Source organism: Eubalaena glacialis, chromosome 10 (genome assembly GCF_028564815.1).
Source record: "Eubalaena glacialis isolate mEubGla1 chromosome 10, mEubGla1.1.hap2.+ XY, whole genome shotgun sequence".
Classification (NCBI taxonomy): domain Eukaryota; kingdom Metazoa; phylum Chordata; class Mammalia; order Artiodactyla; family Balaenidae; genus Eubalaena; species Eubalaena glacialis.
Window position 1 is genome coordinate 114942115 of NC_083725.1, and position 24594 is coordinate 114966708.

The 24594-nt window shown below is 58.6% G+C and overlaps 2 protein-coding genes across 4 annotated transcripts; both read right to left on the bottom strand.

Annotated features, from left to right (window-relative positions):
* Positions 1 to 1005: 1005 nt before the first annotated feature.
* On the bottom strand, positions 1006 to 13232 carry MAP4K2 (mitogen-activated protein kinase kinase kinase kinase 2). Its single transcript, XM_061201980.1, has 32 exons — positions 13098 to 13232; positions 12917 to 12974; positions 12601 to 12691; positions 12450 to 12514; positions 12090 to 12145; positions 11724 to 11771; positions 11595 to 11637; positions 11122 to 11194; positions 10912 to 11043; positions 10774 to 10836; positions 10325 to 10406; positions 10126 to 10233; positions 9614 to 9692; positions 9436 to 9494; positions 8753 to 8796; positions 8635 to 8673; positions 8507 to 8540; positions 8275 to 8380; positions 8096 to 8184; positions 7978 to 8019; positions 7780 to 7864; positions 7606 to 7685; positions 7459 to 7519; positions 7253 to 7370; positions 3576 to 3634; positions 3393 to 3496; positions 3129 to 3306; positions 2305 to 2373; positions 2100 to 2186; positions 1783 to 1853; positions 1625 to 1680; positions 1006 to 1521 (listed from the first exon to the last, which is right to left on the bottom strand). The coding sequence occupies exons 1-32, from the start codon at positions 13191 to 13193 to the stop codon at positions 1434 to 1436; spliced, it is 2463 nt and encodes an 820-aa protein (XP_061057963.1). The 5' UTR covers positions 13194 to 13232; the 3' UTR covers positions 1006 to 1433.
* A 361-nt stretch (positions 13233 to 13593) lies between these two features.
* Positions 13594 to 19871, bottom strand: MEN1 (menin 1). Of its 3 annotated transcripts, none has more exons than XM_061203577.1 (10): positions 19822 to 19871; positions 18975 to 19435; positions 17785 to 17993; positions 17467 to 17595; positions 17140 to 17180; positions 16977 to 17064; positions 16278 to 16414; positions 15720 to 15855; positions 15104 to 15268; positions 13594 to 14882 (listed from the first exon to the last, which is right to left on the bottom strand). In XM_061203577.1, the coding sequence occupies exons 2-10, from the start codon at positions 19417 to 19419 to the stop codon at positions 14400 to 14402; spliced, it is 1833 nt and encodes a 610-aa protein (XP_061059560.1). In that variant the 5' UTR covers positions 19420 to 19435; positions 19822 to 19871; the 3' UTR covers positions 13594 to 14399. The 3 variants fall into 3 exon arrangements, with proteins under 3 accessions (XP_061059560.1, XP_061059559.1, XP_061059561.1); XM_061203576.1 differs by having other exon boundaries at positions 19834 to 19867; XM_061203578.1 differs by lacking the exon at positions 19822 to 19871 and adding an exon at positions 19731 to 19797.
* Between the last annotated feature and the right edge of the window lie 4723 nt (positions 19872 to 24594).

Consider the following 24594-nt stretch of genomic DNA (forward strand, 5'->3'; position numbering starts at 1 on the left):
GATGATCGGGCCAAACTGACCCTGGACCTTTGCTCAAGCTCCTCCCCCAGACTCAGGCCTTCCCACCCTCCGCAGCTCTGGTCCTGCCTGTGCAACTGACCCCTCCTTTAAGGCCAGCTGCCATCCTGCCTCCTTGGCCTCACCTGCCCAAAGGCTCTGGTCAAGAGCAGCCTGGTCAGTGCCTGGGGCCACAGGGGGCTCCCTGGCCTGGGGGTGTGGAGCCCGCTAAGAGGGAAAGGTGGGAGAATGACGATGCAAAGCACAAGGCCAGCAACGGGTGGACGAATGTGCCCTCGAGATGCAGGCTCCAGCAAGGACAGCTCCCCTCACTGGGGGCTGGTCCACATCTTGGTAGGGACCCCTCTGGGAGCCCAGGGATGGGCACTGAAGAGACCCTCTGGGAATTCTTGTTAAATGGACACAGGCTAATCTTCCCAGAGTCTAGCTTGGTGAGCACACCCATGTTCAGGAATCCTGGCCTGACAGAGCAACTGATATCCAGGCAGCAGGTGGGAGGCCGGGAGGCAGCCGCAGGCCTGGGTGGGGGATACAGGTCAGGGCAGGCTGTCTCCAAAGGCTGCAGCCTCCCCGGGGCTGGGTGGAGCAGCCCTTGGCGGGCCTCTCCTGGGCCCTTCCATAGGCTACCTGGTGAGATCTCGTATGGGACAGGGATGCTCGGATGAGTCCCTTGTTTAGTGCCTCCCCCGGCCCCATCTGCATGACTCCTTGGCCACAAAAGAGACCTCACACTGCAAGGCTGAGGGCTCATCCTGAGCAAGGGAGCCCAGGAAGACACAGCGACCCTGAGATGCCACGGGGGGCCATGGCCTCCCCCTCACCTCTGCCTGGCTCCCCATGAGAGAGCCACCAGAACACTGGTGGCCTCGCTTCCATGTTATATCCACAGCACCTGGTGCCACAGAAAGAAAGGTGTGCTGGAGGGAGAGGTAGAGGGAGATGAGGCAGGTGGGCTCAGCTCCCCCCAAACCAGAGGAACCAGTGGAATAAAATCAAACCAGCTTTAATACCAATATAGTCTCTCTTTTAAATACCATGTTCCCCAGGACAGAGCACAGGGGCAGGCTCTTGGCAGGAAGAGTGGAAAGGAAATGTGGAACCAAATGGAATGGATAGCCCTGGGCCCGCCCCCAACCAGCCCAGGGCCCCTGCCAGGGGGCACTGGGGACTGGCTGCCCGCCGGGGAGGGGGAGGTGACAGCAGCTTCCTCTGGTCCAGTTATTGCAGAGGTGTGGGGTAGGCACCCCTACCCTCCCCAGCCCCCAAACTCTTCTCAGGATTTCTGCCCTTCGGACCAGCAGAGCCGGGGCCTGGGCTCCTCTGATCTGGGAGGGGCCCCTCTGCCTAAAAGAACTGCCGCTAAGGCCTGGGGCGGGCGGGGGGGGGGATGCCCCTGGCCAGGCCGGCCCGCTGGCTCAGTAACTGCTCTGATGGCCCGTGAGAATGTAGAGGTTGCTGTGAGCCCCCGGCTTGTCGGTGGGAATGCTCTCAAGGATGATGTCTCTGGAGGGGAGAGAACCGGAGGTGAGCAAGGTGGGAAGACACTTGGGCACCTCCACCTGGCTTGGAGAGCGTCTGAAGGGGAGACCGGGGCACCGTGTCCTACCTGTGGGCCCCAAGCACTCGGAAGATCCTTGTCTCGTCTGTGATCTCCTGGGTCACCTGGGAAGAAAAGGGGCACTGAAGCCACCCCAGCGGGTCCTCCCCTAAAAGGTGGGGGGGACAACTGGGTGGGGAGCCACCAGGTTCCTGAGTCGCACTCACCTCATTAGTGTCCAGGCTGCGGCCTTGCATCCCATGGCTCCAGAAGGCCAGCACACTGTCCTGCAGACACACTAGGAGGGGCGAGGCGGCCATGAGCCCTGCGCCTGCCCTGGGGACACCAGCTCCCCCAGCTACGCCCTGGGCCCAGCTCTGGGCCACAGAGGTCCTCACAGACTGGGCCGCAGGTGACCAGGATGGCTCTCGAGAGGGGCTGGGGGACCTGCCTCCTCGTCCCGCTGCCAGCCCCGGGCCCCGGGGCCACATCATGTGCTCCAGGCCAGGGATACTCCCGCCCCCACCTCTGTCTGCTCACTCACCCACAGTCTCAATGGGGAAGTCAAAGGTCAGCACAGGCGCCAGCGTCGCCGTGGGCTCGCCCAGCAGGTTGACGATCCTCACGCAGCCTGCACAGGGGGCGGGCTGGTGGGCGGGGCGGGGTGGCTCCCTTCTGGGGAGATAGACCCACCTGGCCTCCCTCACCACCCGCTTCCAGCCCCCAGCCCTGATACCAGCAACACTCACGGTCAAAGCAGACTAGGACTGTGTCCCTGTCCACCTGGATCACCTGCTGGGCTGAGCCCGGAAGCCCCTCTGCAGGCAGAGAAGGGAGACACGGCCTGGCTGAGCCACCAGCCCCACTCTGGCCCCAAGAGGAAAAGCTGGAGGTGTGCATCAGCCAGCTTTCACCACAAGTGCCTTGCACAACAGCCGGGTGGGGTCACGATGCCCAGTCTCACTGCACAGCAGGGGAACTGATGCTTGGCAGCAAAGTGACCCATCGCAAGGGGCAGGGCTGAGGCCCAGGGAGGCTTGGGAGGGCAGGGGGTCTGGAGTCAGGAGAGCCAGGCTTCATGACTCAGTCACTGTGTGACCTCGGATCTCTGGGCCTCAGTTTCTTCATCTGTAACCCAGGCACGACGATGCCTACCTTGCAGGGCCATTGTGAGAATCAAGAGTAAAATCCCATGAGACCCCTGGCTGGGGGTCTGGGCCACCGCAAGGACTTGGTCCAGGGCACCTTCCCCTTTCTTTACCCACTGCCACTCACTCCGCTCCCCTGAGCTGTCCCAACACCCAGTGTCCTGCTTCCTTGCTCAGAATGGAGGCCTCTGGCACCCGCCTTCCCCAGCTTGGCTCTGTCCCTTTAGCCCCTGCAGGGTTGGTCAGGTTTTCGTAGCTGCTGAGCTGAAGAGAGGCTGGGAGCTTCGGGTCCCCAAGGTCTCCGTGGCGCCGTAAGCTGTGAGGAACTTCTCCCTCTCCCTCTCCCTCTCTCTCTCTATATGTCACATGCACATGTACACACTCACACACACACTCACATACAGCAGCCTGGCCCTCCGGCTCACCGGGTGGGAGGAGGACGTCCGGCATCAGGCCAGCCTCCAGCGGCAGGACGTGGAACAGGACGCGGCAGCCGGGCCCCTCGGGGCCCTCGGCCCCCACGCACACCTGCGGTAGCTCCTTCCCATCCAGCACCAGCGGCTCCAGCATCCTTGCTGGGCTGGGCAAGGGGCTGGAGAAGTTCTGGGGGCAGCAGGGGCGCTCAGGTCTCCATTTCTCCTCCCAGAAACCCTGCCACCCGCCCGGGGGTCCTCCCACCGGCCCCGCACCTTCAGCAGCAGGAACTTCTGCAGCGGCTCATACCACTGCAGCAGAAGCAGACCAGCGGGCAGCGCGGCCAGCAGGAAGGTGCTGCCTGTGTGGGGATTCCGCACTGCGAGAGAGGGGGTGGTGGGCCCGGGGCTGTGCCCACCCGCGCCCACCCGGCCCCGCCCACCCCGCCCAGCTCTTACCCACGCGACACTGCAGGCAGCCTTTGGTGTCGGGAATCTTGGTGGACAGGGCAAAGCGCCTGTGGGGTGGCAACCAGGGCAGGCGTCACGGGTGCCACCCTGGGCAAGGCCCCCTGCAGAGCCCTAAGGGGCGGGTACTAACACCTTCCCCGCCTCACAGGTGGCAGACCGAGGCTCAGGGAGGTCAAGCCCCTGGCCCGAGTATCCGAGGAGCCATGAAGCTGTGAATTGCGCAGGATGTGACGCAGTGCTCGTGGCTCCAGCACCCCCTATACAGCCTGGAGCGTGTACATCCAGTCCAGGGGTTTGGATCACAGAGTTACCTCTCACCGTGCGACTTGGGGCAAGGCACTGAACCTCTCCGGGCCTCAACTGCTTCACCTGCTTCACCTGCAGCTTCACCTGCAGTACCCTCAGGACTTAGCCTCTCCGGGCCTCAGCTGCTTCACCTGCAGCCTGGGGATAACCGTGGTACCCCCCTCGCAGGGTCGCAGTGAGGCCTAAATGAGTTAACTCAGGGGAGGAGCTTGCAGCAGAGCCTGGCACATCAGGTGCCCTCACAAAAGGCTAACTTTTCTCACCCCGTTATTATTACTTTCCCACCTATTTCCAGTCATCGAAAATACTTTTTAGGCAAAGGCAGGGTGTAAGTAAAGAAATAACTGAAAAAATGAGGGTGTGGGAGGGCGGCAAGCTAATGCAGCCTCCAGCTCCTCCGGCGGCCAGAGCACTCAGGGCCAGTCCCCACCCGACACGCTGCAAGTCACAGATGAGCAAGCCGGGCGGAGGAGATGAAGACTCACAAAACGGCAAACGCCCTGCCCTCTCCTGCTTCAGCTCAGGCTATTCCATGGGGTGGCCAGTGGGTGGCTCACCTTGGTGCCGAGGGAGAAGTGGGGTCCCTCATTTGGTTACTGGCTGTCCCCCAAACCCTCAGGGGACCTTCCGAACCTGTTTCTTCCTCTGGGGAACAGGGCTACATGTCAGCAGCCCTGCCACCTCCTCCCAGTGACCCAGCCCTGTCTGCACCCTCTGCTGGGATGTGGGCCCCGCCAAGGAAGCCAGCACCTCTCTCTCCGCCTCTGTCCTCACTCTTCTCTCTCCCCTTGTTCCTTCCACTCTCTTTCCCAGCTGGCCTTCAGATGGGACAGAGGCGGATATTTTTTGGTTTTTTTTCCCAACAATTCGAGATCTCTGCTGTGATACTGTGATTTCCCAAACACACGCCCAAAGCTGCCTGTGACTTGGGCCTGTAATGGGCCTGTTTCCTGCAGGTCCTGGGCCAAAGCAGAGGTTGGCTTGGGACTGAGGTCAGGAAGCCCCAAGGCCACGGGGCTCCCGATGTGGTCCTCAAGCGAGCCCGCTGAATAATGGCCCTGGGCCCCTCATCTCCCCACGGCCCGGCCTCCCCCGCCCTCCCCACCGGCTTCCACCACCCACCTGGTCATGACGATGTCTAAGCCCACAGCCCACCTCCCCCCTCAGAACTCAGCGCCATCCCCCACCCCCCAGCCCCTGCCAAGGGCTGAGGTCCCACTTGCACATTTCAAACTCCATGTGACAACACTGAATTCTGCTCCACCCACAGCTGATGACAGCGCCATCCTTCCCATTGTCTAGGCCAAAACCTTGGAGTCATCCTTGACTCCTCTTTCTCTTCCATCCACCAACTGTCCGGAAATCCTGTTGGTTCAGCTTTCAAAATAAAACTGGACTCTGACCGCTTTTCTCCTCCTTCACGGCCTCCCTGGCCCAAGCTGCCATCACGTCCCACCTGATGGTGCCACAGCCTCCTGACGGGTCTCCGCGTCTGCCTGCGTCCCCTCCAGTCTCCTCCCAGCGCAGCAGCCAGAGTGACCCGTGAAAACCTCAGTCACGCCACTCCTCTGCAGTGGCCCTCAGGCTGCTCTGAGTCAGGGGCAAAGCCCTCACTGTGGCTACAGAGCCCTCGGAGGCCAGTTCCCTCTCACTCCATCCATCTGGACTCACTGGCCTCCTTGCTGTTCCTCATACAGGCAGGCCGGCTCCAGCCCCCCAGGTACCCTCAGGACTTGCTCTATCAACCCCTCCGAATCTTTGCTCAAAAAGCACCTTCTCAGCGAGGTCCTTCCTGACCACCCTGCTCTTCTCCACGGGGCACTTTCCCCTCTGTGTCACCACCGCATAGACTCCTTCTCATGTCCACTGTCGTCTGTCTCAACAGGAGAGTCGGGAATATAAGGGTCTCCAGTTCCCAGGTGTATCTCACGCCCAGGACACTGCCTGGCGCATGCTAGGTGCTGAATGGCTGAATGAGGGACTCTACTGCCCCATAAACGCACCACACAGTCTGCTCTCTGGGGGTCTCCCAGCCCCTCCCTTTCCCTCCAGCTCACTCTGATTAGTCCCCAAATCCTGTCAATCCCACTTCCTAATATTGCTGGCGTCCATCTAGTTCTCACTGCCTGGGGTCACTACACCGGCCTCCTTTCCAGGCCCTCTCGTCAGCCTCCCCCTCCATTCATCCTTCCCACTGTCACCAGAGCGGCCAGCAGATGCTCCTGGTTCCATCTGCCCAGACAAGCCCCTCTCTCCTTCCCCCAGCTCCAAGAGAGGGCACGGGACGCAGGCCTGGGCCCTGGCTCCTCATCCCCTTCCACAGTGACTAGCCCAGGGGTAGGCATGGACCTAAGCTAGGCCAGTGAGAACTGGCCCTGGACTTTTGTGGGGATTACTTGGAAACAGAGGTTCCACTTCCACTGGGTTGTTAGCTAGTGGAACGCTGGCCTGGACCTGCAGGCAGCCATCACTGGACAAGAAAGCCTGCGTGAGAATGAAGGTGACAAGAGGAAAACAGAGCCAGGAGATGCAGGAAGATGCCTGAAGATGCCATTTAAGCCTGGATCCAGCTGGGCACGCGGCTGACCCTACTCCTACACGAGCCTAAAGGTTAAATTCCCTTTTGTGCTTAAGCCAGCGAGTTGAATCACCTGCAACAGGAAGAATCCTGATTGATGTACAGAGGGATCCTTCTAAGATGCTCCAGGTCCGCTGCCAGGCAGACAAAGCCCAGATCCTGGGCCTGGCGTCAACGGCAGGGCTCTGCCACCTGTGCAGCTTCCTCTTGGGCTGCTCCCCCTCCTAGCTCGGGCCAAACACCTTTTAACTCCCCCGATCGCCTACGAGAATTCACACTTGTTCCTCCCACTGCTAGAAGGCTGTTCCTTAACTCATCTGCCTGGAAGACCCCCAACGCTCTGTCAAACTCCGCGAGCTCGCCTGGCCTCTCTGAGGCCTCCCCACCCCTTCCAGCTCTCCCTCTGGCGCACCTCAGTCCCAGGAGCTGACTGTCAAGAACTCATTTGATTTGTCATCCCTAAGCCCAGCCTAAGACCTGGCGCATAGTAGGTTCTCAGGAAACATTTGCCCCACAGCCTACCCACCACAGCTCCCAGAGCTTGCCAGGCACGTTCACATGCCCTGTCTCCTTCCCTCCCGACAGGCCTGGGTGCAGGGGGAGGGGAGGCTACCAACTGTATTGACCTATGAGGAAACCGGGCCTCAGAGAGGCCAAGTGACGTGTCTAAAATCCCAACAGTCTCAGTACCAGGAAAGGCTGCATTCCAGCCCTGGCTCTGTCCCTTTGCCTCTCCCTCCTCCCTCATCCCCACAGGGCCAGGCTCCCCAGGGTCCCTGACCTGGGGATGATGCGCTGAGTGAGGCGATTGGTGGGGATGGAGAGGGGGACCTGTTGCTGTAGCCGCCGCTGCTCAAACAAGCCTGGGAGGTCGTGGGCCCAGATGTGCGTGGATTTCCCTGCGGAGGGATGGGACGGAGGGGAGAGGGGCTCAGAGAGTGTTGGTGGGTGGGGCGCTGGCCCTGCCCCCGCCTGCCCCAACTGTACCTGAGAGTGACAGCAGCACGTTGTTCACGCAGTAGAGCCAGGTGCAGCGGTGCGAAATCAGCTGGAGGCCACAGAGCCATAGATGGACAGGGGTCAGCACCCCAGACGCCCAAGGCCCTCGGCCCTCCCCCGCCAGCCGGGCCTCACCTTCTCCAGCGTATCCTCATGCAGTTCATGCAGGTTGAGGGTGTAGATGCCTTCCTCGGCCCCCACCACCAGGAACTGGTCTGCAGGTTTGGGTATGGGGTCAGAGGTCAGCCACGTCCCCTGGCCCAAGCTGGGGATTCCCAGGCTCCTGCTTCCTCCCTGCCCCTGGCCTACCCCGGGTGACAGGGTGAACCCAGGTGACAGCAGCGTGGATCCGCAGGGGGCAGCCATTGAAGACCTTGGAGAAGCAGGCACCCATCTGGAGAGGAGGCAAGAGGCTGATGAAGCACTAGGTGGGGGGACGGGGCGGGGGAAGCCGCAGGCAGTGGGGCAGCAGGCGGTGTGGAGGTGGAGCCATGTGCAAACACTTACGTGCACCTTGGGGGTCGGGGGGAGCCCATGGCAGGATGACCTCTGGGAGGGAAGAAAGGAGTCAGGGCCACAGCCCCAGCCCCCCATCTCCCCGATCCCCGCTACAGCACCGCCTCACCTCATGATCTTCCCGGTGCTTCATGGTGGCCCAGGCAGTGGAGAGCAGTGGGGGGCTGTCAGGGCCTGGGAGAGGTGGAGGTGCGGCTCCTGCAGGCACAGACCTGCCGTGAATTCCGGTCCTGGACCACCCCCTACCTCCCAGGGCCTGCCTCCTGGTCCCCCGAGCCTGGGGCTCACCTGAGAGGCTGGATTGAAGGTCCTCAGCTGGAGGCTCAGTGGGGGATGGCTCCAAGAATGGGGCCCTCTTGATGGTTCCTATGGTGTCATCTGGGGAGTCCAGCTCCTGGCAGGAGGGTCAGGGGACCCAGCCCAGCTGTTAGCAGGGGACCCTGTAACTTACCCCCACTCCGACTGCACCCGCTATCGCACTGCCCCCCATCCCCATCCCCCGCTCCCCTCCTCTCCGTACCTTGAGTTCCAAGGCTGGCCGGATGGTCAGGCTCCTGTCGGGGACAAATCAGAGGGAGACGAGGTGTGAGATGTGACTGGGTCCTGAGCCCAGCTGCCCCCCACCTCCTCCGGGCCCTGGCCCCTCACCTTTCCTCCAGGGCCTCCTGGACTGACTGCAGCAGGCTCCTGGGTAGGGAGGGGAAGGGATCAGAGGTCAGCCTTTCCTCCTGCCGCCCCCCCCGCAGCTTCCCTCCCCCTCACTCACGCGCTCAGCTCCTCCTTTCCCAGCAGCGTCCACTCCTCTTCCCACTGTGGGGAAACCGAGTCAGAAAGACCGGGAGGGAGGCAGAGAGACAGACAGGCAACATGAGAGAGTGCTGGAGAGATTGTGGGAGAGAGAGATGGCAAACAGACAGAGATGGAAAGCGAGATCGGTAACAAGCAAGAAGACTGTGAGAGAGACAACAAGAGGCCGAGAAAGTGTGAAAAAGGGCCAAACAGACAAACAACGAGAGAGAAGGAGACAGAGAGACAGTGAGAGAGAAGGGCAGGGAGGGACTGAGATCGTGGGGGTGAAGAGAGATGCCGATAAGGAGAGATGGCGAGAGAGCAGAGATGGTGAGTCAGCCAACCCAGCAGTCACAGCGACCGAGGCAGAGAAGAACGTGCCGAAGGGGGCGGGGGCGTCCTCAGACGAGTGACAGGCCCACGTTTTAGAAAGGCGTGGTCACCCTGCCACCCCCAGCCGACTGTCCAAAATAACCTGCGCCAGGAAGGAGCCCCCAGGCTTCCGGGTCCCTGGGCGGACAGGCCTGCTTGGACAGCTCTCCCGGGCCCGAGGGCCAGGCTGCTGCTGCTGCAAGGCTCCTGAGTTTGCGGTGCTCGGTCACCCGCACAGCTCCCCAGCCCAGCCCTGCGCCCCACCCTGCCACACCGCCAGCCCCTCACCGGCTCGTTCAGTGGGTCTGTTTCCTTCCTTCGTGGGGCGCCAAATTTCACCTGGTGAACTGGAGGGCCCAGATCCAGGGGTTAGGGGGCCAGAGCCTCAGGACCGACCCCGAAACTCACACCAAATCCACACGCACAGCCCCCCAACCCACACAGCCCCCCGCCAAAGCAGACTCACACTGGATCTCCGAGGGGGTCCTCTCGGCTGGGCCATGCTGCCCCCGGGAGTGAATGGTGTCCGGAAACGTGTCGTAAGTCTACGAGAGAACACAGACAGTGGACACGTGTCCACGCCCACCTCACACCAGGTACTCCTTGAGCTGCTTTACACACACTGATGTGTTTGTTTTCACGAAAACACCCTGAGATTATTGCGAGATTAAATAGCACCCTCGTTTCACAGATGAGAAAACCAGCACAGAGAGACAAGTAACTCGCCAAAGATCACAGAGAAAGCAAAAGATGGCTTAACTAGGGTCACGGTCATGCTGGGCCAAGGGCAAGAACCTATCACAGTGGGGCGACAAGGAGGCAAACCGGCTCAGGGAAGATTCCTAACGGGTGGGCTCGACCAGACTGAAGCTCCATGTGCTGGAAACATACAAGCTGAACGGACCGTGACTTCTGTCACCTCTGCATGCCTTATGACCAGACCAGGCCAAGACCCAGTCCCCAGCTGCTCTCACTTACCTCCAGGTCACAGTCTTCTGGGGAGGGGGTTCCCAGGTGGGGGTCATTGGCCTTGTCCAACAGCTGTGTGAGGAGAGCCCGAGGCAACTGCTGGGTCGTGAAGGGGTGCTGGAGGATGGAGGGGGTGCAGGTTGGTCCCTGGCCTCCAGGTCCCTGCTTCTGAGCATCGAGCCCCCTGCCCCACCCCCCTACCTCCCACCTGCAGGAGCTTCTCTGCTGTTGGCCTCTTCTTGGGGTTCTTGGTCAAGGCAAGCTTGAGGAAGTGATGGAAATACTGGGTCCTAGTGGGTACAAGAGACCCCACCCGCAGGCCCAGGTTAGCCCTCAGGCAGGCCATCCTGCCACCGCTCCAAAGGAGTCTGCTAGGCCTGCCCAGGAAGGAGCCAGCCTGAGGCCGAGGGCAGCTGGCCTGAGCAACACTGCTATTGCGACACGGCTGCGCCTCCATCATCAACCATCTGCCCTTCTTCTTTGTCCACACTGGTCCCCAGCCCAGAGGCAGGACCCAGGCCCCTCCTGCGGATGGTCTGTGGAGGCCCAGAGAGGGCAGGGCCCTTGAGGCTGCACCCCGGGGGGTGGCAGAAGGCTCCTCCGCCCCCATGGGGCTGGGCTGAAAAGGGGGCCCCAGCAAGGGATGTGGGCCCTCACCAGCGAGTCTTGTCTCTCAGCTTCGGCGGCTGGAAGCTGCTCTTTGACATCAGCATCAAGGCCCTATGGAGACCACAGGTCAGGGGTCGAGGGTCACAGGGCTCTTGGGGTCAGGCAAGGGGCAAGTATTCAGCTGACCTCATGGGGTGCAGGTGGAAGAGAGGGGGCTGCAGCTCGCCCAGCTCGATGGCGGTGATGCCCAGGGCCCAGATGTCACACAGCTCATTGTAGCCACCTTTGCGCTCCACGGCGGCCACCTCCGGGGCCATCCTAGAGGCGGGGTCACAGATGAGACGGCCGGGTGCCCCACTGTGGCCCCCACCCCCTCAGCCAGAGGTGCAGCCTCACCAGTATGGAGTCCCAATGAAAGACCTCCTCTTCGCCACAGACGCCGTCAGCTCGCCTGACACCCCAAAGTCAGCTGCAAGGAGAAAGAGCTGCTCTCACCTGACCTCTGGCTGCCACTCCCCACCCACGTCCAGGGCTCAGGCTCAGGATGCACCTGGCAGGGCTCAGAAAATAGGCAGCCCACGTTCAGCCACAACTGCCACAGGCACAAGGCAAGGCCAGGTTCCCTCCTGGGAGGGGTCAACCACCTTCCCTCCATGACCAAGTGCCCGGTCCCATGTTAGACTCCATACGGACCCAACCACATCCAACTTCTAGCAGGAAGGGAGAACTGTTCCACTTTCTAAATGGGGAAACTGAGGCTCAAGTGGTAAAATGACTTGCTCAAGGACAAGCTGCACTTGAAAGTAGGCTCTAAGACTCCAGGAGCTCCCATAGAACCCTCACCCTGATTGTGTCCCCACGGTACTGACCCAGCTTGACATCTCCCTGGAGAGTGAGGAGAAGGTTGGCTCCCTGTGGGAATGGAGGAGAGAGAATCCCGTCTGGTGCCCCTGAGAGCCTCCTCCTCCCTCCCACAATGCCCTTGGCCAGACCCCTACCTTGATGTCTCTGTGGATCTTCCCCTGAGAATGCAAGTGGTGCAGCCCCTGGGGACGAAGAGGAGCCCCTGAGAGCAGCTACCCAGTATATCCCACCTCTCCTGAACCCCCTCTCAGGACTGGGGCCCCCCACCCAAGCTGCTTCCTCCTCCCCTCTCCCCAGACAGGAAATGACTGAGCCAAAAGGGAAATGGGCTGCTTCCGGCAACACGGCTGGGGCCCCTTCCCCCCAGGACCCACAGCCCCTCAGGCACCTTTGCCTGTGCACTCCACCCACCCCACCCCCCAACACACACACTGGCCAGCTGGGCTCGCTGCCCTGCTCCAGGGGACTGGGGGTGTGAGTAGCTCTATGGGCCCAGCTACCTTCAGTGCCTCTCGGCAGACATAGGCAATCTGCCGTTCCTCCAGGGGCCCGGTGGCTGAAATGGGAGGGGTAAGGGCTGGCAGGGGGGTCTGGGGGGATATGTTGACCCTCCCAGGCTCCACCCTGTGTGGGGTAAGCAGCAGGCATTGCTGGTGAAAGGGGAGTTGGCCACATCCCCTCCCGACATAGGCTGGGATATACAGCCCAGAAAAGGACAGCATTTCTCTCAAGGTCACACAGCTAGTGAGAAGTGGAGAGGGGCCCAAATCCAGGGCCCCAGCTCTCCCCTACTGCCCTGTGTTGCGGTGGGGATGGGAAGAAGGCTGTGACCCTCTGTGGCCTGGAGTCCTGGCCCTCACCGTGGTAAATCTCCTGCAGGGACCCCCCTCCGCAGAACTCCATGCAGATCCACAAGCGGTCATTCCTGGGGTGACACAGAGCTGGGGTGGGCACATGGCAGGGCCATATGGGAGCTGCCTGGGGGCAGGCAAGGGGATAAAGCAGCCTCACCTGAGGTAGCTGCCAATATAGGCCACCACATTGGGGTGGCGGCACTCACGCAGGATGGTGATTTCCTGCTGAAGGGAGCTGATGTCGTCCCCTGGGAAACACAGGGCATCATGAAGGGGGCCGCCTTAACTCAATGCCCCCATCTGCAAAATGGGCACAGAGTGCTTCCTCTCCCCAGGGCAGACAGGTGCCAGCGGACAGTACCTCCCGGGGCCTGCCTCTCAGGGGGTCTCGGAAATGTCAACTTTAACACCGCGCCCGCTCTGCGGCCCTCTGCCCTCCCTCCAGCGCTGAGGCCCTGGCTCCGGGCCCTCACCTGGGTCTAGCTTGACTATCTTGACCGCGGCCAGTTCGGACGTGACCGTGTCGCGGGCCTGCAGGGGCGGAGGGGGTGAAGCGAGATGAGGAGGGGCGGGGCTGGGGGCCGGATCCCGCAGCAGGGCGCGGAGCGCGTACCCTCCTCTCCTCTCTCCCGCCCGTCCCGCCGCCCGGCGCACCTTGTAGACGTCGCCATAGGTCCCGGCCCCCACGCGCTGCAGCAGCTCGAAGCGGTCCCGCGGATCCTGCAGCGACACATTCTGCAGCAGCGCCATGGCCCGGCGCCGGGCGGGCGCGAGCTGCGGAGCCGCGGAGCCGGCGCGGGGCGGCGCGGGGCGGGGCGGGGCGGGGTGGGACCGCCGAGGCGGGCGCCGGTGGCTCCGAGGCCGCGGGGGCGGGGCCGGGGCCCGGGGCGGGGCCAGGCCGGGGATGCCCCGCCGCCCGGCCGGGAGGAGGCGCCCGCGGGACCGGCCCTCGGCGGCTAGGGAAAGTCTCGAGCCCGGGACGAGCTGATGGTGCCGAGGCTCTTCTGCCAGCCACCGGTTCCTCGCGCTCTACAGGTGGGGAGCCCGAAGCCCGGAGGGCCGGAAGGCAGAGGAAAGAGGGGGAGCTCCACTCCCAAATTCCCAGATGAAACACGGACAAGTACTTTTTTTTTTTTACAAAATGTATTCATCTTCCTTGGAACTGAAAAATAAATCTATGTACAAAACAGGAAGCGATCAGGCTCCCCTCACCCACTCGCAAACCCCTGCAGATTTCCTCCAGAGTCCCCCGAGACGGGATGGACCCCGGGGAGGTTCCCAGAGGGTCGGAAGAGAGGTCTGCTCTGATCTGGGGCCAGTTTGGTCAGGAAGCGGGTGGGGCTCAGGATTCGCACACGCCGGGAGCGGAGTTTCGTGTCCCGGACTCGCGAAAGGGAAGGGAGGAAGCTAGGATTTCCAAGTTCTGGAAGCGTTACTTAGGTTCTTTGCGGTAGGGGGCTTGGATTCCCAAGGAATGGAATTCTGAAGTGCGGAAATGTACTCCTAGGGGCTGAGCGGGTCCTTGGTTCCCGGGCTGTGGGTCGGACCTGCGCGCCTAGGGTTTAGGGTGAAACAGCCCTATGGGCTGGAAGCAACCCTGAGCCAACACCAGTCAGGCCGAAGCTTAGAGCCTCGGTTCTGAGATGGAGCCTGAGCTTCCCGTAGTTGGACTTTTAAAGATGGGTGAAGGACTCAGGGTAAGGTTTCAATTGGCCGGCTGGGATCCTGGGGGATGGGCTCTATATTCCAGTGACTGGGCAGAGCCCTCGATTCGGGCGCTGGGTAGAGTCTACTCTGGGAACCTGCAGCCTGAGTTCCGGGTAGGGGTGGGGCCTGGAGGCGGGGCCTAGGCCCCTAGGCCAGGGGCGGAGCCTGGGCTCGCTAGGGGGGCTGGGGTGGAGCCTCATCCTGATTGAGGGCGGGCTCCGAGTGGGCCGATACTGAGACCCGGGTACTTCAGAGGCCCTTGCGCTGCCGCTTGAGGAATGAAAGAGTGTAGTCACTAGGTGTAGACACCTTCTGCTTCTTCATCTGCACTTGTGACTGCGCCGTGAGCTGCAGCTTGATGGCGCTCGAATTGATCTTGGTGGCCACAAGCAGCTCCTTCATGCCCTTCATCTTCTCGCTCTGAAAAGTGAGCACCGGACCCTCCGGTGGCGGCGAGGCGGCGGGCGCCAGCGCCGGAGCCGCGCTGCCGCCTTCAGGGCCGCGGGCGGTGCTCGGGACGGTGCCTGGGGGCTTCCGCGGGGGTCCTGGCACCGCACCCTGGCCCGCGCCTGGGCCCTTGTCCAGCGCCGGCTTCTTAGGCGGCGGAGGCTCCTCAGGCTTGGATTCCCGCCGCGGGCCCCGCCGCCGGCCTTCTCGGGCTTCCTCGCCCCACGGCTCTTCTGCCTCGGCCGCCTCTGCCTCTCGGCTCACTATGCGTACCTTCTGCCGCACCTGGGCCGGATTGGGGGGGGGGGAGGCAAGCGGAGGAAGAGGTTGCAGGCCAGTGGGTGGAACCCCAAGACCCGGCCAAGACCATCCTGTCGTGGAGCCTCGGTCTCACCCGCACCCAAAGGGGATGGGCAGATCCCCTTCAGGGCTACAAAGGTTCTGACTCCGCTGTAGCTGCTGTCACCACCTGTCCTCCCCAGCCACCCTGCACAGCTGTCCCTCACCTGTCCCTCAAAACGGCCTAGGGACTGCACAAGGAAGGTGGCCCAGCCCACGTGCAGCACGGGCGTGGGACTGCCCTCTTCCCATTTGCAGATGCCATCGTAGAATCGCAGCAGATGGGCGAAGCACTCTGGGTCCTGGAGGGCAGAACCCTGGCTCTGGGTGCCCTGGGAAAGGGGGAAAGGAGGGCACAGTTCAGACCCCATTACTCACCCCTCATCAGAGGGCACAGGCCAGACCTCTCGCCTGGACAAAGAGCCCTGGCTCTGGCAGATGTGAGCATAGATGGAGAGAATTCCTAGAACCGCCTTCCTTTTATAAAACCAGTCCTTAGCCAGGACTTGGGAGGAGGGAGGAACCATCCCTTACCACCATCTCACCCCCTCAGCTGAATGAGTGACCCTGACAGAGAAAGAGAGGGGCTTCCACCCCATTTACCTCAACTCCTCAAACCCAAGCCCAGGCCCTCAGCTACTGCATAAGAGAACACAGCTGTCTGCCTGAGCTGGGCCACCTGTCTCGTGCCATCCCCAGTCCCATGCAGCAGTCCCACGTCCTGTGACTGGGAGCCCTGCTCAGGTGGGAAGGTGTACACAGGTTGGAGGTCCAGCCCTTCACCTGGGTCTGCTCCCCTGGCCGCTCCTCGCCGGCCTCCAACAGGCTGGCAGCCTCCTTCAGCAGGTTGGGGATGACATCATTGGCTACTTCAAAGAACTCCTTGTAGATCTCCTCGTCTTCACGGCAGTAGTTGTAGCTGTAAGAGCAGCAGGGCACTGTGGGGTCTCGGACATGGTGGGTATCCCCAGGGACCTGGCAGGGGATGGAGCCCTGGTTTCTTTTCCGGGGTCATCCAGGGACTGAGTGAACGGTTGGGGTTCTCACTCCAAAATGGTGGTGTCTGTCAGCCCAGAGCAAGAGTGAGGAGGGGGGTGGGGAATGCAGGTTCCACAGCTGGATGACAGTGGTTAGAAATTAGGAGGAGGGGAGGGAAGGAAAGGCGTGAAGCTCTCATCAAGGGTCCCTACCTCTTGGGTGATGGTGGCCTTGGCTGCCTGCTGACTGGATGGAGAGGGGATAGGGCTTGGGACCCAGGCCTCCCTCCTGGACGAGGGTGGTTGGAAATTGGGTGGAAGGGGAAGAAAGGCCAGGCTGGGGCCCCGTGGGGGGGATCCTCACTCCTGGATGACAGTAGCCGTGTCGGCCCAGGCCTGCAGGGCTTCACGCACATTGCGGTTGCGACAATGGTAGCCAGCCAGGTACATGTAGGGGTAGATGTGCTCATCCCGGTAGTAGGTCTTGGCTGAGGCAATGCCCTGGGGATAGAGCAGAGGGGCCTCAGGGAGGCAGCTCCCAGCTGCCCCAGGTGGCACAAATGTCCCATTGGATCACACCCAGGAGGGGCAATAGGAAGATCCCAGAGAGTTTCATCTCCCATGTGACCTCACCCTGGGCCATCCTCTCTACCAGGTGTTCCTCCCTGGGTCTGTAGGTCTGCGTTGCGCTGGCCTTCCAAGCCCAGCCCAATGTCCCTCTTACCCGCAGCCCCCCCAAGTTAACACCCCCGCCTCAGTGCTCTCACAGTGTTTGACCTCTATTATACTCCAAGAAAGACAATGATAGGCAGTAGAAAAGGTAGGGCTGAGGGGACAAATCCAGGACCTACCACTCCCAGGCAGGGAACCCAGAACACTCCTCAGACAGCCCTGACTGCCCTGAATATGCACACGGTAAATACAAAATGGGGACTGGATGGGCGGTACCCCCCAATACACACAAAGTTTTTCTCGCCTCATCTGCCCCCTCCCAGTCCCCAGATAGAAGGGAACCCCAGCCATCGTTGCACCTCCCTTCTGTACCCTCCTGAGATGTCCCCACCTTGTGGTAGAGGGTGAGTGGGTCCGGCCGGCCAGGGGTAGGCTCCAGCTCCTCCAGATCTGCCAGGTTCCCCAGCGCCATAGGGTACCTGGGAAAGGCTCATGAGTCCAAGCTGCCCCCCAGCCCACCCCGAGGCCCAGCCTGGCCACTTCCCTCTACTGACCTTTCCAGATGTCCCAGGTCATAGAGCAGCCAGAGCAGCTTCTAGGGGCCAAAGGAGAGAAGTGTGAGCTGGCGGGAGAGAGGGGGGTCCTCAGTCTACCAGGCAGACGGGGGTCCAGCACCAGTAGGGACCTCCCACCAGGTGGGAAAAGCCAGAATTCAGAACTAGCCCCTTATTGAAGTCAAAGTGCTTTCATGTCTCAATTCTCCCCTCCCAAGAGCCCCAGGAAAGTCCAGGCCAGGAATGATTCACCCACATTACAGAAGGGGGAGCTGAAGCTCAGGAAGGGAAAGCGCCCGGGCCCAGGGTCCCACAGGCACCCCTCACCTGCTGCAGCTGCAGCAGCTCCAGGGAGTCAGTGTGCAGGTCAATGGAAGGGTTGATGGCGCACACCATAAATGCCACCTCCATCTTGCGGTCACAGCGCATGTATGATCCTTTCAGGTACAGCCAGCTCTTGGGAGAGGACAAGACCAGATGTCTCACGATGGCCTACCTGTGCCTGCTCTAGGGAATGACAGCCAGGAAGGAGACCCTCCCCTTCCTGACATACGTAGGCGGTGATAGGAAGAGGGGAGCATGGCCCAAGAAAGCAGAGCTCCTTGGGTGGCTTGGGCTAGGAGAGTATGGGGAGGGATGCAGTACCCGCTCAGCCACACCCGCGTTGACTGTCTGGCCTCTGCGGTCCTCGTTGCCCTTGCCATGCCAGGTGACCTCAGCTGTTTGTTCTCCATTGGGCCCAAACACGACCCAGGCATGGTCCTCAGACAAGGCCAGGTGGACATCCCGGAGACCCAGAGCCTGGCAGGCCCCCACCACGGCAAAGGCCACACCAGAGCTGTCCAGTTTGGTGCCTGTGGAAAGGAAAGTAATGAAAGAGGGTCCTCTGAGCTCTGGCCTGGGGGAAGGGACCAGGTAGTGATGGGCCATGCACCCTCCCACACTCACCTCCAAGCCTATGCTCAAACCTCAGGCACTCCTGCCCGTCTTCCCTCTATCCCTTTCCTCCTATGTGTTCAGAGACTCTCCCTTCTCCTTTACGTTCCCCATCCTCAACAGGAACCATTGGATCTTTTGTAGTTCCAACCAGCTTTTGACCCTGTCTCTTCTCTTTCTCTGCAACTGTATTATATATTTCTGCTAATTTAAGAATTTCCTCGTTTTATTGTACCTGTTAGGTTATAACCAGGGACGGCAAAAACAGGACACTGGCGAACACTCTTTTTACACACCCACTGGCAGACACTCCCAATTTCTCTCTGTATTCTTTTCCTGCTAAGCTCAGAAGCAGCCTCAGATTCCTTCTCAATATGGCACTTCAGGACCTGACTGCCAGTCAACTGGGCTTGGATCAAAGAGGAAAGCTCTTTGCAAGCCCTGAGCCTTCAGTTTCTTGAGGTGAAGCCCTGGTCTGTTCACTTTCAAAACATGTTCATAGATATTTCATAGAATTGGCTCAAATGTAGCCCGATTTTGGCTCCTCACTCCCTAAATGTGCTGCTGCCCTCTGTGCCTCAGGCTGGGCTGCAGGACTCCTGTAGCTGCTCAATGGCAGGGAGGGGGGTGCTGAGGGGGCAGAAGGTGGGCTAATGGATTTGGAGTCAAGTGACTGGGGTCCAGTCCCAGCCTTGCCATTCTGTGTGACTTTAGAAGATCACTTTCCCGCTCTGCGCTTCAGTTTCCCTAGCTGCAAAGGGGGACATAACACTTGCCCCACCTCACAAGGCTTACAGGTCTCAAAAGGGCTCTGTAAACCACACAGTGTTGTGAAGAGGTGGGCCAAGGTTCACACGTGAGACAGGATTCTGGCCCCTTGCCACCTGTCGGGCTCCAACCTGTGATGAAGCTGAAGAGGGACTGGATGTGGGCCCGATCCTTGAAGTAGGAGCGGCTGAGGCTGTTCCAGATGACATCGGAGACCTTCTTTACCAGCTCGCGGCTGGAGACGCCCCCCTCTCGCGGGTAGAGAGACAGGTCGACGGCGCCGCGGATCTGGGCGGTGAAGCGGGCATAGAGCGCGGCGATGATGGACAGGTCGGCCACGGGGAAGTAGGTGAGGCCGCCAGGAGGGTCGGGCGCAGGGCTGGGCTGAAAAGTGAGCTCGGGCACGTTGGTGGGGATGACGCGGTTGACAGCTAGGAAGTGCTCCACGAAGCCCAGTACCAAGGATAGGAGCACCAGGTCCGGCTCCTCTCGGCCCAGCTCGGCAGCGAACAGGCGCACCACGTCGTCGATGGAGCGCAGCGGGAACAGCGTCTTCTGGGCAGCCTTCAGCCCCATGGCGGCGGGCCTCGGCCTGTGGGCGAGCGTGGGGAGGGAGGGTCGGGTGGGCACGGGCCAGGAGTCCCCCTCCCAGGCTCGACTAGCTTTCCACACCCCCCTACACACTCACAGACACAATCCCTTGTTTCCCCGCCCCTTCACGCTCCGCTCATCTGCTCCCCCTCTTTCGTCGAAGAGACCCCTCAGCCGAGGCTGCGGGGCCTTCTTGTCCCCCACAACCCCAGGAGCCCCGGCCCCGATGGGGGTGCGCCCCTAGGACCCCACTGAGGACTCCCAATGGCCGTCCCGCCCCCTCTCTGCGCCCATACCCCCAGGGCCCTAGAGTCCGCCCGGAAGGCGCCCCTAGGCCAGACCCCCCAAGTCCCAAGGAGAGTCCTGGCCTCGGTCCCCCGCGCCCACCTCCGCGCTTACATCCCACACAAGGCACAGCGGCGCCCGCCGCCTGGAGCCTGCTGGGAAATGGAGTTCCGCCCCCTCGGACCGCACTGCCTGCCGGGAAGTGGAGTCCGGGGCCCGCCCCTGTCCCTGCCAAGTCTTGAAATGGTGGCTGGGCCGGCCTGTCCGCGGTGGCTTATGGGAGTGGTAGTCCCGCTGCTCTGGGCGCAGCAGAACCCAGAGGTAGGTGAGGAGCGGAGGCAGCACCACCTTCCTGAGGTCCTCAGGGATTGGTCATTCCATTTCACGCAGACTCAGGTAGGCAGAGGAACCGCAGTGCATTCTGGGAGTTGTAGTCCGGAGAGTGAGCAGGCATCCTCAGCACTCGCTGAGCTTCTGTAGGTTATCACGTGTCGGCAAGATGTGATGAAAACGGGTACTTGTAAACACTGCTGGAGTACTGTAAACGTGTTCAGCCATTGTAGTTGGATATTTATCGGTATCCATTAACACGTAAATGTGCCTACTCTATGTCTAGTTTTCTGTCCATGAGAAAATCTAACACGTGTGCAAAGAGGAACATCTAAAGAACCATTGTAGTTATTTGTATACAAGAATTTGTATACAAGAAGAGTAAAGTAGCTCTATGCATCCTAAAATGGATCTTCAGGGCAAATTGTTGAGGGGGAAAAGCTACAGAGCGATATGTATGATAGGGTAGTATTTATATTACCATTTTAAAACTTCAAAACAATACTAAATTTCTATAGAATCATTCATTCACTTATTCATTTAACAAACAGACTTTTGGTGCCCATAATAGGCCAAGCACTCAATCCCAGGCACTGGCTATGTAGCAGTGAATAAAAGAGAGAAAATTCCTGCCCTACTTCACCTCTGTGGGTTTTTTCCAGAAAAACCCATAAGTCTAGCCTATTCATGAGAAAACATCCAGCAAACCTAAACTGAGGGACTTTCAGACTGGTCATACCTGACAGTTCCCCTCAAAAGTGTCAAGGTCATGAAAGACAAGGAAAGACTGAGAAACTGTTGCAGATTAGAAGACACTAAGGAGACAGGACCACTAAATGCAACGTGGTGTTCTGGATTGAATCCTGGGCCAGAAAAAAAGGACACTAGTGGAAAAACTGGTGAATAGGGTGGCTGACTGTCCCAGCTTGCCCAAGTCTGAGGGGACTTCAGGGGAATGGGACTTTCAGTTTTTTTTTGTTTTTTAAATTTATTTATTTATTTATTTATTTATTTATTTTTTGGCTGTGTTGGTCTTCGTTTCTGTGCGAGGGCTTTCTCTAGTTGTGGCAAGCAGGGGCCACTCTTCATTGCGGTGCGCGGGCCTCTCACTATCGCGGCCTCTCTTGTTCTGGAGCACAGTCTCCAGTCGCGCAGGCTCAGTAGTTGTGGCGCACGGGCCTAGTTGCTCCGCGGCATGTGGGATCTTCCCAGACCAGGGCTCGAACCCGTGTCCCCTGCATTGGCAGGCAGATTCTCAACCACTGCGCCACCAGGGAAGCCCGGACTTTCAGTTTTAAAACTAAACCAGTCAAGTCTTGGGCAACTGTGAGCCCTACTTATGAAATTCAAATAAAACCTGTAGCTTCGTTTATAGTTTTCATCAGTAAGTTTTAATAAATGTACCATGTTGTGTTAAGATGGTAACATTAAGGGAAATTGAGTGAGGGGTATATGGAAATGAGATCACCAAGGACTGAGTTCTGGGATACCCCTTCATGTAGAGGTTGGGAGACCAGGAGGAACCAGCAAAGGATTCTGAGAGGGATCAGCCAGAGAGACAGGAGGAAAACCAGACGGGCATCTGGTTCAGAAGACCAAGGTAGAGGGGTGATCGACAGGGTCGGGTGCTGCCCACAGGTCAGCAAGCTGAGCACCACGGACTGACTGCATTTAGCTCTGTGAGAACCCCTGGTGACCACCTTAGGAGCAGTTTGAGAGCAAAAGCCCAGAGTTCTTGGACTCAAGAAAAATGAGAGGAAAGAAATTGGAGACAGTGATAATACACAACTCTTTCAGTGAGCTTTGCAGCAAAGGGAAGGAAAAAAATCAAGATGGCAGCTGGAGGGGGAAGAGGGTCAAAGGAAGTCATGGTGTTGTGGCTGTTGTATAATAGGAGAGAATGCAGGACTGATGACCTTGAACGAGTAGAGAGGATGGGAGTTCCTGAGTGACAGGCTTGTCCTTTGCTAGGAGCGTGAACACAGTCTAGCCATAATAATTGGAGAGAAGGGGACTTCCCTGGTGGTGCAGTGGTTAAGAATCCGCCTGCCAATGCAGGGGACACGGGTTCGAGCCCTGGTCCGGGAAGATCCCACATGCCGCGGAGCAACTAAGCCCGTGCGCCACAACTACTGAGCCTGTGCTCTAGAGTCCACGAGCCACAACTACTGAGCCAATGTACCACAACTACTGAAGCCCGCGCGCCTAGAGCCCATGCTCCACAACAAGAGAAGCCACCGCAATGAGGAGCCTGCGCCCCACGAAGAAGAATAGCCCCCGCTCACAACAACTAGAGAAAGCCCGCGCAGCAACGAAGACACAACGGCCAAAATAAATAAATAAATAAATAAAGTTTAAAAATAATAATAATAATTGGAGAGAAGGCAGAATACACAGGTACTTTCATTTTCTCAATGAAATAGGAAGCCCAGTTGGTCTCCTTCCCAAATGCCACCTTCTCAATGAGGCTGACCCAGACCTGACCAGCCTACTTAAAATCACACTCTCCAACCCAAATTCCTCTTTCAGTCCCTCCACCCCGCTCTACTTTTTTTTTTTCTTTCTTTCTAAAGCATTAACACCTTCTAGAACAGGGTTTCTCAACCTAGGCACTACTGACATTTGGGGCTGGATAATTCTTTGTAGTTGGGGGCTGTTTTGTGCCCTGTAGGATGCTTAGCAGCCTCCCTGGCTTCTACCCCTTCTAGATGCCCCTACCCCTGTTGTGACAATAGAAATGTCTCCGGACATTGCCAAATGTCCCTGGGGGGCAAAATTGCTCCCGGTTGAGAACCACTATTCCAGCATCTAATATAATTTACTTATTTGTCTATTATTTCTCTCCTACCATCAAAATATAAGCTCCACGAGGACAGGGAATGTGTCTGTTTTGTTCACTGACGTGTTCCATGTGCCTAGAATAGTGTCCCGCACATAACTGATGTTCAACAATTATGTGCTGAATAAACGAACAAATACATTCATACAAAGGAGTGATTATAACAATTGACTGGAATTTAGGCTGTTTGAGGGAGGAACGTAAGGACATAAGAGGGATGAGGGGCTGCAAAAGTGTGGCAAAATCAATGGATTGTAGGTTCCAATGGGGTCAAAAGTTTATTGGAGTTGGTGTGCTAAAGAGAGCTGGAAAGATAGGGGTGTTGGATAGAGAGTAGGATGCTTGGGATTGAGATTATAGGGAGATGGTTGCTGTCATTATTGGCAGTGAAAAGATTTAGGGGACTTCTGTGGCAGTCCAGTGGTTAGGATTCCACGCTCTCACTACCGAGGGCCAGGGTTCAATCCCTGGTTGGGGAACTAAAATCCCACAAGCCATGCAGCTTGGCCAAAAAAAAAGATTTAGATCAGTGCTTCCGGTAGAAACCTAACATGAGCTGCATATGTAATTTAAAAATTTCTAGTAGCTACATTAAAAAAAGTAAAAGATACAAGTGAGATTAATTTTGATAATATATATCCAAAACGTTATTTCAACTTGTAATCAATATAAAAATTATTAATGATAACATATTTTTTCCCACACTAAGTCTTTGAAATCTGGTATGTATTTTTTTTTTTTTTTTTTTGGCTGCGTTGGGTCTTCGTTACTGCGCCAGGGCTTTCTCTAGTTGCAGGGGCTACTCTTCATTGCGGTGCACAGGCTTCTTATTGCAGTGGCTTCTCTTGCTGGGGAGCACGGACTCTAGGCGCGTGGGCTTCAGTAGTTGTGGCTTGCGGCCTCTAGAGTGCGGGCTCAGTAGTTGTGGCGCACGGGCTTAGTTGCTCCTCGGCATGTGGGATCTTCCCAGACCAGGGATCGAACCCGTGTCCCCTGCATTGGCAGGCAGATTCTTAACCACTGCGCCACGAGGGAAGTCCCTGGTACGTGTTTTATACTCACAGCACATGTCAATTCAGACTAGTCACATTTCTTTTTTTTTTTTTTTAGTTCCCTGACCGGTGATCGAACCTGTGCCCCCTGCACTGGAAGCGCAGAGTCTTAACCACTGGACCACCAGGGAAGTCCCCAGACTAGTCTCATTTCAAGTGCTCAGTGGCCACATGTGACCAGTGGCTCCCATATAGGACAGTGCGGCTCTCCAGTATAGCTATGGGAGTAAGTGACTGGGATGAGATGGAAGGCAAGATCATGGGAGAAGCTGGGTTCAAGGAACTGAGAGGCCTGGCAGCTGGATCATCCACATGTATATCAGAGTCTCTAAGAATTAAAATAGGAATAGGATGGAGAGAGTGACAGCAAGCCAGGAGCCAGAATTATCAAGAAATGAGCCACGCATGGGTTAGGAGATATCTGAAGCAAAGTGGGTGGTATAAGCTAATAACTTGAGCTCAAACCCAAGTATTTGAAAGGAGGAGGGAGGAGGATGTCTATCAGTGGCCATGGGGGAGGACCCCTACCCCATCTCCAGGCCCAATGGTGGGAGGGGTGTAGAAAGCCTGTGGGACATGGGGCAGCGAGCAACAGTGATCCCAGGGAGGGCAAAGTTTCCGACAGAGCAGGAGGGTTAAGGACCATTTGCAGAA

Bases quoted from the DNA above. Each gene is read 5' to 3' on its own strand.
- MAP4K2 (XM_061201980.1), bottom strand. From the start codon at position 13,193: ATGGCGCTGCTGCAGAATGTGTCGCTGCAGGATCCGCGGGACCGCTTC. The intron at 8,185-8,274 runs GTGAGCCCCAGG...CTGTGCCTGCAG, and splicing joins CCTTCAATCCAGCCTCTCAG to GAGCCGCACCTCCACCTCTC. The intron at 1,522-1,624 runs GTAGGACACGGT...TCTCCCCTCCAG, and splicing joins CGAGTGCTTGGGGCCCACAG to AGACATCATCCTTGAGAGCA.
- MEN1 (XM_061203576.1), bottom strand. The intron at 17,065-17,139 runs GTCAGTAGAGGG...AGCCTTTCCCAG, and splicing joins GACCTGGGACATCTGGAAAG to GTACCCTATGGCGCTGGGGA. The intron at 16,415-16,976 runs GTGGGGACATCT...CTCTATCCCCAG, and splicing joins CACTCACCCTCTACCACAAG to GGCATTGCCTCAGCCAAGAC.